The sequence below is a fragment of the Pyrgilauda ruficollis genome, unplaced genomic scaffold (genome assembly GCF_017590135.1).
Source record: "Pyrgilauda ruficollis isolate IOZ18807 unplaced genomic scaffold, ASM1759013v1 scaffold3, whole genome shotgun sequence".
Classification (NCBI taxonomy): domain Eukaryota; kingdom Metazoa; phylum Chordata; class Aves; order Passeriformes; family Passeridae; genus Pyrgilauda; species Pyrgilauda ruficollis.
In genome coordinates, this window is record NW_024524377.1 from 9,244,957 (window position 1) to 9,258,183 (window position 13,227).

A 13,227-nucleotide genomic window follows, 5' to 3' on the forward strand; every position below is an offset into this window, starting at 1 on the left:
GGTAGAAAATTGAATTCTTAACCAGTAAAAACAGAATCTGATGCATGAAAATGATAAACATTTGCTTTATTAAATTACTTTTATACTTCTACAAAGAAATTTTCTGATTTCCGTTACAGAATTAAATGAATGAAATTCATTGCTGTCTCTGCAGTTACCTAAATTTAGATACAAAAAGGTTGTAAAAAGACTGCCCTATTCAAGTTACATAAAACAGGCAGAGAACAGACAAGTTCCCTTAGGAATCTTGAGGCTCAGAAATATATAAAGTCCCATTATATAATGAAATTAAGAATTCAGCAATGTGTTGAACAATTGTAAACTGTAACTGCACTAGTGGACCACATTATTCAGCAGTTTCCTTAAAGGTATGAACTGTGAACTGAACAAAATGTGTAGCTGACACAGCAAACCTCATTTAGTTGTTGTCTCTTTCTCTCCCTCCAAGTCAAAGTTATGAGATCAGCATTTAAGTGATAGGAAGGAAACTTGCCTCCATAAATATCAGAAATTTCTCCATTTCATAGCTATTTATATAAAGTAACTAGCTATTACAAATCAGTTTCAAGTAAAACAGGTGGCTGAGGCAAAAATAATCAAAATCAGATCATACACAATTTTACTGTAAATACAGTAATTTGAAAGATAAACACATAACCATAGCACTGACAGGATATCAATGCTGCTGTATAACAGACATGATGTGTCAGTAGAAAATTAGGATGTCTATTATCAAAACTGAGGACATTCATTCCAGTCTCTGGTAATCTAATCTTAGTGCAAAACAGATGCTAAGACATATTTAGCAAAAAAAGGTGATACATTTAAGGCCAAAAAGTTGTTCAGTCATCACTATCGCTTCCAGATTCACTCAGCTGCAAGTCATTTCCTAGAAGAAAAAGAGTCAACATATTAGTCATTTTCAAGGAAACCATTTTCTTCTTTCACGATAATCCCTTTCCCAATTAAGGCTTACAAAAGCTAATAGCAAACAGGTAAGGGGGCTGGACTAGATGATCTTTCAAGTCTCTTTTAACCCAAACTACTGTATGATAAAAGAATACGTAGGTGTAGAACCAAACTCACAGTGACAGAACCTTAGAGAGATCAGTTTTCTATAATTTTAAAATCTTGGCAAGGAAGCCATTAGCATATTTGCACAAGGGTATTTATTTAACATCACCAGATCACAAAAGACAACACCTAGCTATCTCTGCCACCCACATTTTCATGTTTCACAAGTGGAAAAACTGCTGGTGAATGCAGTTTTACGAAAAACAAGTTGTTGGGTTTTTTTGGAAACACATCTGAATGCTACTCAGCTGTGCTTGAAAACAAAGTGGTGTCTCAATCAAGAAGAGCAGCTCTTTGACATACCACTTAAAGATGTATCAGTGACCTACTATTTCAAACTGGTTTTGGAACAAGTGAGCAAACAAAACATCAAAAGAAATTTTACAAAGCACTTTAATTTGGTGGCTCACTCTATATATTTCAAAATCAGGAAGTAAAAAGGCTACACTGTGCTTGCTGTGGATGTCCATAAACTCAGGGGGTGTGAGGAAGGGAATCTTCCCAGGATGACAGATAGCTAACAAAAAATACAGCAGCATGCTCTACACAATCTACATCATATCTCGCAACTTCCCACACGTTTTTAGGAGTCTGTTCCAACTGGTATGCTTTTACCCACACCTCCCTTGCCAAACAACCATTACAAAAGAAAAAAAAAATCATCTCAGGCTGTGCAGAAATGGCCTAAAAACAAAAGAAAAATAATTGAAACTGAGAAAACTGAGTCAACACACTATTCTCACATCAAAACCCCCACAAGACTCAGATTGGATCTTTTATTCTCAGGCATATCCTTTCTGCCAGAACACTGGAGTCTTTAACATGGCTGCATTTAGCCTTCCTTTGTTTTCCACTGTGTCATCAATAATGCTTAGAAAGTGGTACGTGCTTCTCTGCAACAACAAAAACACTTTATATAAGAAAAGAATAGTCAAGATGGTTGTTTCCAAAAATCTTTAAAGTATTATTGTAGACTTTTTTCTTTACAATCGTCTATATAGAGAAAAAAATTACAGCCAGATTATTTTAAGATAAATTTAAAAAGCACTTTAGAAAGAACAAAACCAAGTTATTTGTCAATAATTATTCAGAACAATGTAATAGCCTAAAAGATCTTTCAAGATAGAGAAGGTATTGGTAAATTTAACTCATGTATTTGTCACTCAAAGGAGAATTACAGTGAATTCTTAGAAATCCCAGCCCTCTTATGCACTAGCTACTTTATGGGAGGACATGGAGTGTGAACAAGAAGATAACCTTCCAAATGGTGTTTCAGCAGCCTTCAAAAGTTATTTCAACACAGTTAATAGAAATTACACAAACGCTGTAACACCAGCCAAAAATACCAATGCTTGTGAAAACCAGCAGATGGGAAAAGCAAGAACTCCAAGTTCCAGAGTCAGAATTAATATTTTAGGATTTACTTCAGGCTAAGCTTTCTGCCTCATTTTTGCAATCCTATTTCAGAAAAACACCTTCAGAGAGAGGGCAAAATAGCACAATCTAGAGCTGGTGGCTTTCAGATGGATTTGGTGCCCAGAGAGAAAGCTCATTTAATGAGGACCCTGAAGAAACATCTAGACTGTTGTACTTATGAGGCAGCAATGAAGTGAGGGTGAACTGCTGAATTGTTTTCATGGTGCCAGCTGCTTATTAGCAATATTAATTAGGGGAATAGATTGCACTGCAAATTACATTTCCTGTGTTTTTAAATAAGTGAATGTAATATATTCATCTGAATTCTTGCTAGTTATAGGGGACAGGGAAACTCACAGGAGTGATCACTGTCTCACAAATCTTAGTGGTCACACCAACACCAAACTAATACAAGGGAAAATTATTTGTCAAAGTAAAACAGCTATGTTTGTACCAAGCATCAAAAGAAGTGAAGTTGTGCTGAATACTAAGTACCTAACACAAGGCTGCAGAATAACCCATCTATGCTGGGTTTTCTTTGGAAAGTTACTTTGTTTAACATAACCCTTGTTTAAACAAAAAGTAGACATAAAGCAACATATGATCAAATATTCATGAAGAACAGATTCATTAGTGTCACCATTTACAGACTTTGTTATAAGGCAAGCTGTGAGCCTATGTAATCAGCTTCTCAAGGTAGAAAGGGGAAGAAGCAGTATTTTGGGAGTGAGGGGCAGTCTTGAGCCCCAGATTCCTGAAGACGTAGATTTGTATCTGACAGAAGTATTTCATTACCATGCTCTAGACACCACCTCCTCTATTTTCCAAGTTCTACAAAATTTCAACTGTATAATTTCTACATGCAAGATAAAACTCTGCTGTCTAAGCTTCCCCCAACTTTCTCCCTGCACACAGAAAGTCAAAGAAAAACTTCACTAATTACCTGGTATGGCCCCAATTCTACAGAGGTGTGCAAAACTAGTCACAGACATAAGCACACACCTCAAAGCAAGATTAGACAAGCAAGCAGCTTGTGCTGACATTTGTTGATTCAGTATTTTATTTTTGCAAAACCTTATTTGAGATGGAAGAAATGACTGTACAAAATCTGAGAACTCTTGCCATTCAAAGTAGAACAATGTGCTATCCGTTTAGTTTCTCCAGGTTTCACTCTCCTGCCAAATTCCCTCAGCAACAGAGCTAAAGAGCAGTTTTGGAAGTAGCTGGTTTGATCTTTAACTAGTGGAGGTGTCTTCTAAATGTTAACTGCACTGGAAGTTGGGGATGGAATTGTTTTAAGCAGCAACATATCTGTAAGCATAATAGAAGTAAATGGCAGTAATCTCAAGAGCTGGGCAAGCTCAGAGGCCTAAGGTTACAAGCAGAGGTTCTACCTGTCAACATGATTCTCAAGCAACATCAAGCCACCAGCTCCCCCTGAAACAGTCATGATGTTGTCATGGTTTAAAAGCAGCATTTTCTCCCTATGCTGGAACTGGTGGACTTGGCCACCTGTACTTGTATTTCTCACTGGAAGTGTTGCCACCTGAGATTCTGTCACTGGGGATAAAGCTTAATCACATTTTCATAACAGTTTAATTTAAAGTGTGGAGAACGGGAAATCACATTTGTCAGTAAGGGTTGAAATAAGTGACACTCTAATGTTACGCAAATTGTAAACATGAAGACATTGTTCTCTGCAGTGAACAGTGTCAGTAAAATGACAGTAAAATGAAAGCAGCATTTAGTTCTCCGCACACAAAGTCACAGGACTTTTCACTCTGATCTTATCTGTTAATGCAGTACATAATTAAATACCAATGCAGGTTATTTAAGTATTTAAATACTAGCTAAAAAAAGAGAAAAAAGAAAAAGAACTGTCATTCATGTTATCCACTAAGAGCTGAAATAAAAGTAGATCTGCCAGAGTCTAAAATTTCAGTATAACAAGTTTACATATAAATGATAAACCATAACGATCTTAGGCTGCAAACCAGGGTAGATGGAAATCTCTTCAAACCAAGATCTGGCAGCTAAGCAGCTAACTAAAAATGTAACCATTCTGGAAGAGTTATCATAGCTGAATACTCAGTTCTATGTCTGAGTACTCCTGTTATTTAGGTAGTGAACTTTACTTTCTCTGCCTAGTGGGATTTTATTTTTTATGTGAGTTTTTTCAAATTTTCCTTTTTTTGAATACATTGAGCATTCAATTCCAGACTGTGCAGCAACCGCTCTTGAACATCACAGCTACTCTTCAAATTAAATTTTTAGTTGCCTGAATGTGTGGAATAAGATAATATCACCTGAAAGCAAATCACCTCCTTCCTTATATGCAAAGGACAGTTTTGCCATGTTGGCCAGTGGATCACTGCCATAAGTAATTGTAACAGACACAGCTCAGAATACACCATCTTTTCTGTAACTCAGAGTAGTGCAACCATACTATCCTTCCCATAGTTCTATCCAAGAAATTATAAGCGTATGTTTAGGGAGTGCCCTGTTAGTTCAAGTATTTTCAATACAAAATTACTGTTCTCCAGTCCCAATGTATAGAACTGGGAGGAAGCCAGAACAGCTTAGGAAATATTTTCAACTGGTTCAGCTTTAATTTAATATCTCTGTGAACCACAAACCTTCTAGCCCAGTGTCTAATTCAGCCTGCTGCTGAACAATCAAACCCTAGCATCACTTCCCACAGTTTTAATTATAACAGAGACATACTTAAAAACAATATGGTTTCCTTTCAGAATCTTGATGTCTGGAATTGTGCACTAAGAAAAGAACAGCCTTTGTACTTACGTAGTGTATTCATCATATGACCGCTGCTCTCTTGGGATCTGTTATGACTGGCATCTTTGTCAGGAACAGCCTGTTGGGGTATGGCAGACACAGTAGGCTGAGGCTGCAAATACGGCATCGACATCGGAAGAGAGGGCTTCATTTCCTCATCTTCAGAATCACTAGAACTATTTTCACTGCTTGATGAAGAGGACGAAGAACTTTTAGAGTCAGATGAACTGTCAGAGCTACTCAGCTGGTCCATGATACTGGCTTCTGCTTTTAGCTCTGCAAACAATATGATTTGTTTCTCAGTTTATGTTCATCATAATTGAAATATAAGGAAGAGGGGAAGAAAGGAAAAAAATCAACAGACATCAGGAAAAAAATCAACACACTACAGCAACTTTAAAAAAACCCCAGACCAAACCCACCAAAGATCTCCAGAACAAAGAAAAGGGCACAAGTGAGTATCCAGCCTGTCATGTGGATTTCTATTCTCATAGCTTGAGCACTTTCTCCCTTTCAAGCCAAGTGTTAGAACAAGGGTGACTGTGAACACAAATTCTTAACCCCGCATTCCATGGGGTAATGCAGCCCACATAGCCTTTAATTTCTGCAACTAGCAGAAAATGTTCTGTGTTTTCCTTAGCACCCCAAATATGGCTTTCACTGACTAAAAACTGCAGTTACAATCCACAGATCAGTCACTGCGAGATGTCTGCAGCTGCACCCAAAATGCCTGCCAGCAATCCAGCATTGCAATCAATACATTTGTTTGGACCATGTTGTGACATTTTGCTCAAAATCAAGTTAAGCATGAAGAATCCAAAAGAGCCACCCAAAGTTTATATTAGGAAGATTTCTCCAAATCCTTGTTTCATTATAGATTTGGAGGTGCAAATAATGCTGCACAGTATGCATTTCTGACATCAGTCCAACATACAGAGGAAGTTAATCTTTGCTGAAGGGTGCACATAATAATTGTGCAAAACAGGAGTGCTGAGAGAAGTCCAAAACAGACCTCTGAATCATGGTGGAGGGAGGACTTGAGGAGTCATACAGGGTGCAGAAGTTCATCACTATATAAGATTGTAACTACCCAGACATTTGTTAAGATGGGCTTACAAGCTCTTAGAGTACTTCAGGAACTGCTTTGATATAGCAGACGCAATAAAGCAAGAAGGAGAGTAACTCATCTCTCTTCAAATTCACCCAGTACAGAACAGGCTGAAGGTGAATGTCACCAAGATGCAAGAAGACAGTGTAAAGCTTAAGAGAAGAAGGGAGGAGGAATAAAAAGATTAATCTTCAACACAAACTTCCATGAAATAGAATCTAAGTTATCAAAGGCCAGTCTAAAGGAAAGGCCATCTTTATCACAGGCCTGTCTAAAAGAAAATTGTGTTCAGGAAAAATGGAACCTAAGTGTGCAGCTGTGGCTACAGGGACAAATTAACCCAAAGCTAGGAAAGAAAGAACAATGAAAGACTGAACTAGTCAAACATAAGGAAAAAAAGAAGGAGAACAGAAAGAAAATAAGAATTGGAAGGATATAAGCATCCTTCTTTTACTAAGAACGTGTATAAGAGACCATGATCCTCCACACATCTGGAGCTGTAAGACACCTAACTGAAGGACACCACTTAAGTCCTGAGCATTCAATTCCATTTCCTCCTAAGCAATGTCTAATATAAGAAAAATTTTAAGTGAATGGCCAATACGAAAAACTAAGAAATAAGATCTCCGCCTTGAATTTTGATGTAATTTAATCAGACGGAATTTAAATTAAGTAATTTTAACCAGTGAAGGAAGAGCAGTACATATACTAGAGGATAATGGCAGAATGAGCTTCCCCTCCACCCCAGAAAACAAAGTTAGTAACAAGTTCCAGGTAGTGTACTTAAGCGGGAATGGTCAGTTACACAACCATGGGATGAAGAATGATTAAGCAGGCAACACTTCTGAAGAGTCTGAGAGTTACAGTGCATCCCTACACTGTCCTATCTACCACTTCATGCTGGAAATGACTTGATACTGTTTGGTCTTGTGATACTACAGACATGATACTATTTGTTCTTTGTGTATAAAGATAAAGAGTGCCTGTAAGGCAGCTTTCTTGCTCACATCAGCACTGCTAGAACTTCAGTAGATGTGTTTAGGGACTATACTTTAGCAAGTTTTTGGACCCATTGCAAGAAAGCTAAAGGAAATTGACAACAAATCAGGGATTTAGAAAGGAAGCTTCTAAGGAAAGATTGGATCAACTGGTGTCATTTTGCATAAAGAATGGGAAAGACAGAGCAGTTTGAGTCTGTGAAGGACTGCTCAAAAGCAGCACAGTAATCTGCTCTGTACTTGCATGATGAATATGAAAGTAGTAATAGGCTTGCTGTCAGACTATCTGTACAGGAGAACCCAAACAGTAAGGAGAGCAAAGCCCTGGAATGGCTTGCCAGCAAGTACAAGGATCTGTCATTGGAAGGTTCTAAGAACAGGTTAAAAGTTACATCAGAAATCTGACTTTAGGACAAAAGGATGGACTAGATGATTTGATAATATCTCTACCATCCTTTTAATTTTTTCAACATTTTAAATAGTACTCAAAATTGGACTGGCACTACACAAGAGTTTGGTACATTGGCAGTCACTTTGGAGACTTTCAGTGTTTGATACCACCACTTCCCTCAAAAGAACAGACCACCTAGAAAAGGCATAATTTTATTTCATGTGCCCAACTTTTCCCTCCTCTTTGGAACTTTAGATGAATTCTAGTACTGTCCTGCAATATAGATTTCTGGTCAGAGCTTAAAACCAAAATGGAAACAAAAACCATCTTCATAATGATGCATCTAAAAAAAAATTCTGTTTAAAGGAATTCAGAACAACTTAGGAAGCAGATGTCAGTTCCAGTCAATGAAACTGCCACCTGTCAGCATTTCTGTAGCAAGTAATTACCACCTGCCATCTTCCTTGTCCTCCTAAAGGAAATAAGGCCTCCTATTAAGTGAAATATGAGTGTCACACCAAACCAGAATCTCTCAAGGAAAGAGTACATAGCACTGCTCAAGGGTTGATTTATGCAAGTTTTTAGCTGTCTTTTTCATTGGAACCTCATCTTCCATAAGGCTCTATCTGGTAATTTAAAGTGTATGATGAGTTGTAAAGTACTGTAACATATTTGCTGAGTGCACAGAAAGAACAAGCAGCAATGTCAAAATGGAAGTGACTTAGTTCCAGTACCACAATACAACCAAGCGTATACTTGATTAAAGTAGCAATGGAAGACAGACTCAAGGAGACAGCAGCAGGACCCTTGGCATTTATTAAGCCTAATGGTTCAGCTGTTTCTTTTTACTGTTGCAAGCTACAAATGCTGCTTTTTTACCCACTTGAGCCAGAGTGGTCAGTTCCATATCAGAGTGTAGTTGCTTATATAATCAGCTTCTAGTGTGAAACTCAAATAACACAAAGCAAAACAAAACCAACATACAGTCACAAAAACCTCTTAAAAACTAATTGCTTGTTAACAGCAAAATCTCTGAAACTTATGTGCCAGTGGAGCTTACCCCGTTCAATATCATCCATAGGAGAAGATGGAAACGTTTTTTCCTTTGATGGAGAGTTTTTAACATTGTTTGGAACCTTTGTTGCATTTCGCATTTGCTGCTGTTGCTGCTCAATGCGAGACTGGACTTTACTACTTCCTTCAGCTCTGTGTGTAAAAGGGAACGACTTTTAATTACTAGAAGGCACTTTTAATTACTAGAAGGCAAGATGCAAGGAAAAAGGCAAGAACGCAGGGGTTATGGTACCATGGAATTATTTCTTATGCCTTTCTAAATAGCAGCTTTTGATTCTTAGGTAAGTTATTATACTAATACACATAATATATTAATATTGTACTATTAACATTGTATATGTGTTTTAAATTATTTTTATAAGTGCTATTAACTTTACAATATTTTGTCCGTTGATTTGGTTTTGTACCTTGCTACCAAGGATCACTTAATAATGATTCTTCTGAAATTACTTAGATGGACTCAGCAGCAGAAAAATATTTAAAAACTTGGTGTGAGAAAAACCCATTACAATTACTGAGTCACAAAATTTTCTTTTTTTTTTTTTTTATTTCCTCATTTACAAACCAGAAGACAGCAGGCAAACTAATAGCTAAACAGATGGGTTTTTTTCTTCCTCTAAACTATTTTCTGGTTTAGAAAATAGTTACTATTTCTTTCAATAATATGACATGTTTTGGTTAACAAAAAAATACATTTTGATTTCTTCTGCAGTCATGACGCAAAAGCTGTGAAGTCAGTTTGCTGGGAAAGCAGGCTTTTCACTCTTTTGAGCAAGACCAGGTACTTTCTAAAATTATGTTTTCCTAAAGATAGTGATACGTAGTTATATATCTCAATTTAGACTCATTAACATTGATTTTCAAAATGAGTAAAGCACAGCTGTTTCTCCTGTAAATCACCCACCTGGTTTTTTTCACAGTGATGTTGCTACTAAGTTTCTCTAGGCGACATTCTCCAGTGTCATGGTTGATAATTAAGATACATTCTTTTAGGTAAGGCTTCTTTGAGCCCTTGAACACAGTCACTGGTGGAGTTGAACCCTATTAAATCAGAAGTCCAGTAAGTGTTACTCCTGTAGTTGTTTTTCTTAGAAACAGCAATCCTTCAGTGGTGACAAGTTCACTACAAGCAATCATTTCTAGCCATTAAAAATGTCATAGGTTAATTCAAATTAGATTCACAGTAGCCATGGCCAAAAGCAGCTGGTGTTTGACTGGAATTGGATTCTACACACTTAGCTTAGTTTGAAACTGATTAAATGTTTATTTCCCAATATTTCCTTATTTCTCTCTAGGACTCCTCTCACCAAAAGGGGTTTCAGTTCCCATATCAGCAGAGCAGTAAAGCATGGCAGGTAGTAAATTTTCCCTTTCCAGTCTTTCCTGCTTTAGAACTGCACTAGAGCAATAAATACCAAGGGGAAACTTACACTGCCAACATACACATGAAGCTTTTCTGTGTACGCAACACTTCTGGGTCATCCTACAGCATATTTCCAGTGCAGCAAATACACTTAAAGCTACAGTGCAGCTGTTTAACCTTTGGGTCTTTTGTAATCTTACATTCTTAGAACAATTGTTTTTCTACTCTAAAAATCACTTAGGCAGCTCTGAAGCAGCACTAAAACTTTATACCCTTCCACAGTCAGGGTATATACTTAGGACAAGAACATAAATCATTCTTTTAAGCCCGCCACTCTTCAGCCACATCAACTCACCTCAATATTTGGCAGCGTTATTGTCACCTGTTCACCTTTGCCAACTTCAAGGTCTCCTTCACAGGACATATCAATAGATGCAGGCTTAAAGTCATCTAAATATAAAAACAAATTACATTATTTACAGGCTTTTCAGGAATCTTATAAATGCAGGCACCACTTAATTGCAGTTGGAGTCTATTAAGTAAAAGCCTTTTTTGCTAGTGTATCATCTAGCATCCCCCTGAGCAGATCATTCCATAAGTCAATAGAATTCAAAGTCAAGCAGCTTTTCTCAGGATTCATTATAAGTGTTTAAATCTTTAGGTTAAAATTAGAAAAATACCCTTAGGTTTTAATGGATAAGGAAGCCAAACAAGCTATGTTATATTTCAAAAGGTATATTCTCATGTAATTACTTTCAAAAAAACAATAAATAGTTCTTGAAAATGCTGATTGCAAACATGGGAGATGCAGACAAGTGACTGAAAATGCAAAGACCAACATCAACCCTCAATATGCATTTCTCATTCTGTTTCCAACTTTACTGTAATGAGCACGTCAGAACCTGACAAAAACTTGGTGTTTCAGTATAGTTATTACTGTTGAAAGTGAAATTCCTTCCCAGTTTAACATTGATTTACATTTTGGTTTTTTCAGCATATAAAGGGCTTGTTAAAATAAGTTTTGAGCAAAAGAGGGCATTGATTTCTGGTCCTTTTCAAAAGTCTGAGACATTGCAAACGAGCATATGTTCAGGCATCAGCACGGCAGCTCTGTCACATACCATTACCTACAAAGTATTATTTCCACCACAAATATATTGGGAAGGGCTACAGCCCAAACTCTGCCTGTGCCGATTTAGGGAGACAGGATAGCATCAAGAGGTTCTTCAAGGCCTGTGATAACACATGCGGGGTTGAGCCCGCGGCTCCAGGTACGGCAGGGCCAGTCTCGCACCCCGGGATGCCGCTGCCCTGCCTCGCACGCCGCAGAAGGCGGAGGGGACCCATGGGCCGGCACACGCTCCTCGCCTCGCTGCCTGCCTCAGCTCACGATGCTGGTCACTGACGGCGGCATTCCTGCAGCTGGGGAGCTTCCCAGTTCCCTGACTCGGCCTGCAGCCACGGGCCAGGCGGCACAGACCACAGCTGGGAAGCACGGCTCCAGCCAGCACACCAACCGGGCAGGAAAACCAGGCTGCGGGAGCTGGTGGGCAGGGCCGTGCTCACAGCTCAGACACAGGTGACAGCCCCTGCTAACCCCGAAATGTCGTCCTCCAGGAATAAGCATGCAACTGTTCCAAAGTTTCTCATCAAATCAGAGAATATTTACTTTTATATATGGCCACTGGCTATTAATAATTGAGAAAATGAAGATAGTGATACTTCCAGTCTTAACTTCTAACCAACAGCTGTTTTCCCTTTTACTCAACCGTTTTAAAAAGTCAGGTGTTGGAGGATATTTCTTCTGAATGTACATTTGATAGAACTGATGAACATGCCAGTTTTCTATGTCTCATTTGTTGGAAAGGAAGAGAGATTTCAAAACAGATTTCAGAACAAATCATCACATTACAAGAGTCAGCATGAAACTCTAAGGGTAGGAGGTACCAGACGGGGTTGTTAGTCCTCTTTAAAATTAGGGTAAATTTCAAATTGCAGCATTTGTTTAAATCCATTTATAACTTTCTTTCCCCCCCTCACCTCTGCTTCTACAGTTGGAGACAATCTGTCTAAGTGCTGTTCCCTTTGCTCACAGAGAGCACATTACCCATCTTGCACACTGGACACTCTCCAGAGAACATACGTTCTCTGAATCTTGGGGATATCAGTCTATATATAAATAATCAGACAACAAAACCAGAAGCTGCAGTCCTAAATTACCAAGGACTATAATCCTGGGAGCATTTGTTTCCTAGCTACCCTCAGAATCTTTGAGCACACACCTCTCTAGATAGTAATTATGTACTCAGGGAGGGCGTACTGGCTCCGTGATTAACACCGCCTGCCTTTAACCTTTGGTTGCTGAATTGCACGGAACTTCTAAAAACTGAGCGCAAGGAAAGAAGGCAGAGCCACAGGTTCTGCTTAGCTCTGTTTCCAGCAGAGCCGCAGGGAGACGCTATGGAAAAGGCATAAAAAGCGAAGTTAGCGCCGAGCGGATAGCGAGGGGCAGCTCTAGGATACAATGGCCGTACGTGCTCCCAGCACCGACTGAAACCTGCCCCGCTCCCGAAATCCCGGACCAGCACTGCACGACACTCAGCGCCCAGCTGCGCCCCAGAGTCCCGGGACAGAGACAGCCACCGAGCGTGGCCGCAGCCACCCCCGCCCTCCAGGGAACTGCGGGGACCGGCGGCCGCCGAACCCCTCCCCGGCCCCCGCAGCCCCCGAGAGCTGCCCCAACCCCAGCACTCACAGCGGACGGTGTGGAAAGCGCAGCGCGGCTGCTTCTCGAAGCTCTCCCCCAGCTTTAGCACCCGCGCCTTGGGGTCGTAGAGCGACGGGACGGCTCCGTTCATCGCGGCAGCGCCTCACACCATGGCGGGCCCTGGGGCCGCCGCCGCCGCCCGCACCGAGCATCCCTCACGCCGCCCGGGCCGGCGGGACCCGCCCACGCGGGCTGCGATAGGCCGTGACGGGCAGAGCCCCGCCTCCCCCGAGCTGGATTGGT

At 39.7% G+C, this 13,227-nt stretch overlaps 1 protein-coding gene across 2 annotated transcripts; it reads right to left on the reverse strand.

Annotated features, from left to right (window-relative positions):
* Positions 1-52: 52 nt before the first annotated feature.
* EAF2 (ELL associated factor 2) lies at positions 53-13,143 on the reverse strand. Of its 2 annotated transcripts, XM_041473466.1 has the most exons (6): positions 12,973-13,143; positions 10,573-10,667; positions 9,759-9,895; positions 8,841-8,986; positions 5,293-5,559; positions 53-889 (listed from the first exon to the last, which is right to left on the reverse strand). In XM_041473466.1, exons 1-6 carry the CDS (start codon positions 13,073-13,075, stop codon positions 843-845), a joined length of 795 nt encoding a protein of 264 aa, XP_041329400.1. In that variant the 5' UTR covers positions 13,076-13,143; the 3' UTR covers positions 53-842. The 2 variants fall into 2 exon arrangements, with proteins under 2 accessions (XP_041329400.1, XP_041329401.1); XM_041473467.1 differs by lacking the exon at positions 9,759-9,895 and having other exon boundaries at positions 12,973-12,997.
* Between the last annotated feature and the right edge of the window lie 84 nt (positions 13,144-13,227).

Coding starts and splice junctions, on each gene's coding strand:
- EAF2 (XM_041473466.1), bottom strand. CDS start 13,075: ATGAACGGAGCCGTCCCGTCGCTCTACGACCCCAAGGCGCGGGTGCTA. Junction 10,668..12,972: donor CGCTTTCCACACCGTCCGCT/GTGAGTGCTGGG, acceptor TTTTATATTTAG/ATGACTTTAAGCCTGCATCT. Junction 9,896..10,572: donor TAACGCTGCCAAATATTGAG/GTGAGTTGATGT, acceptor CTGATTTAATAG/GGTTCAACTCCACCAGTGAC.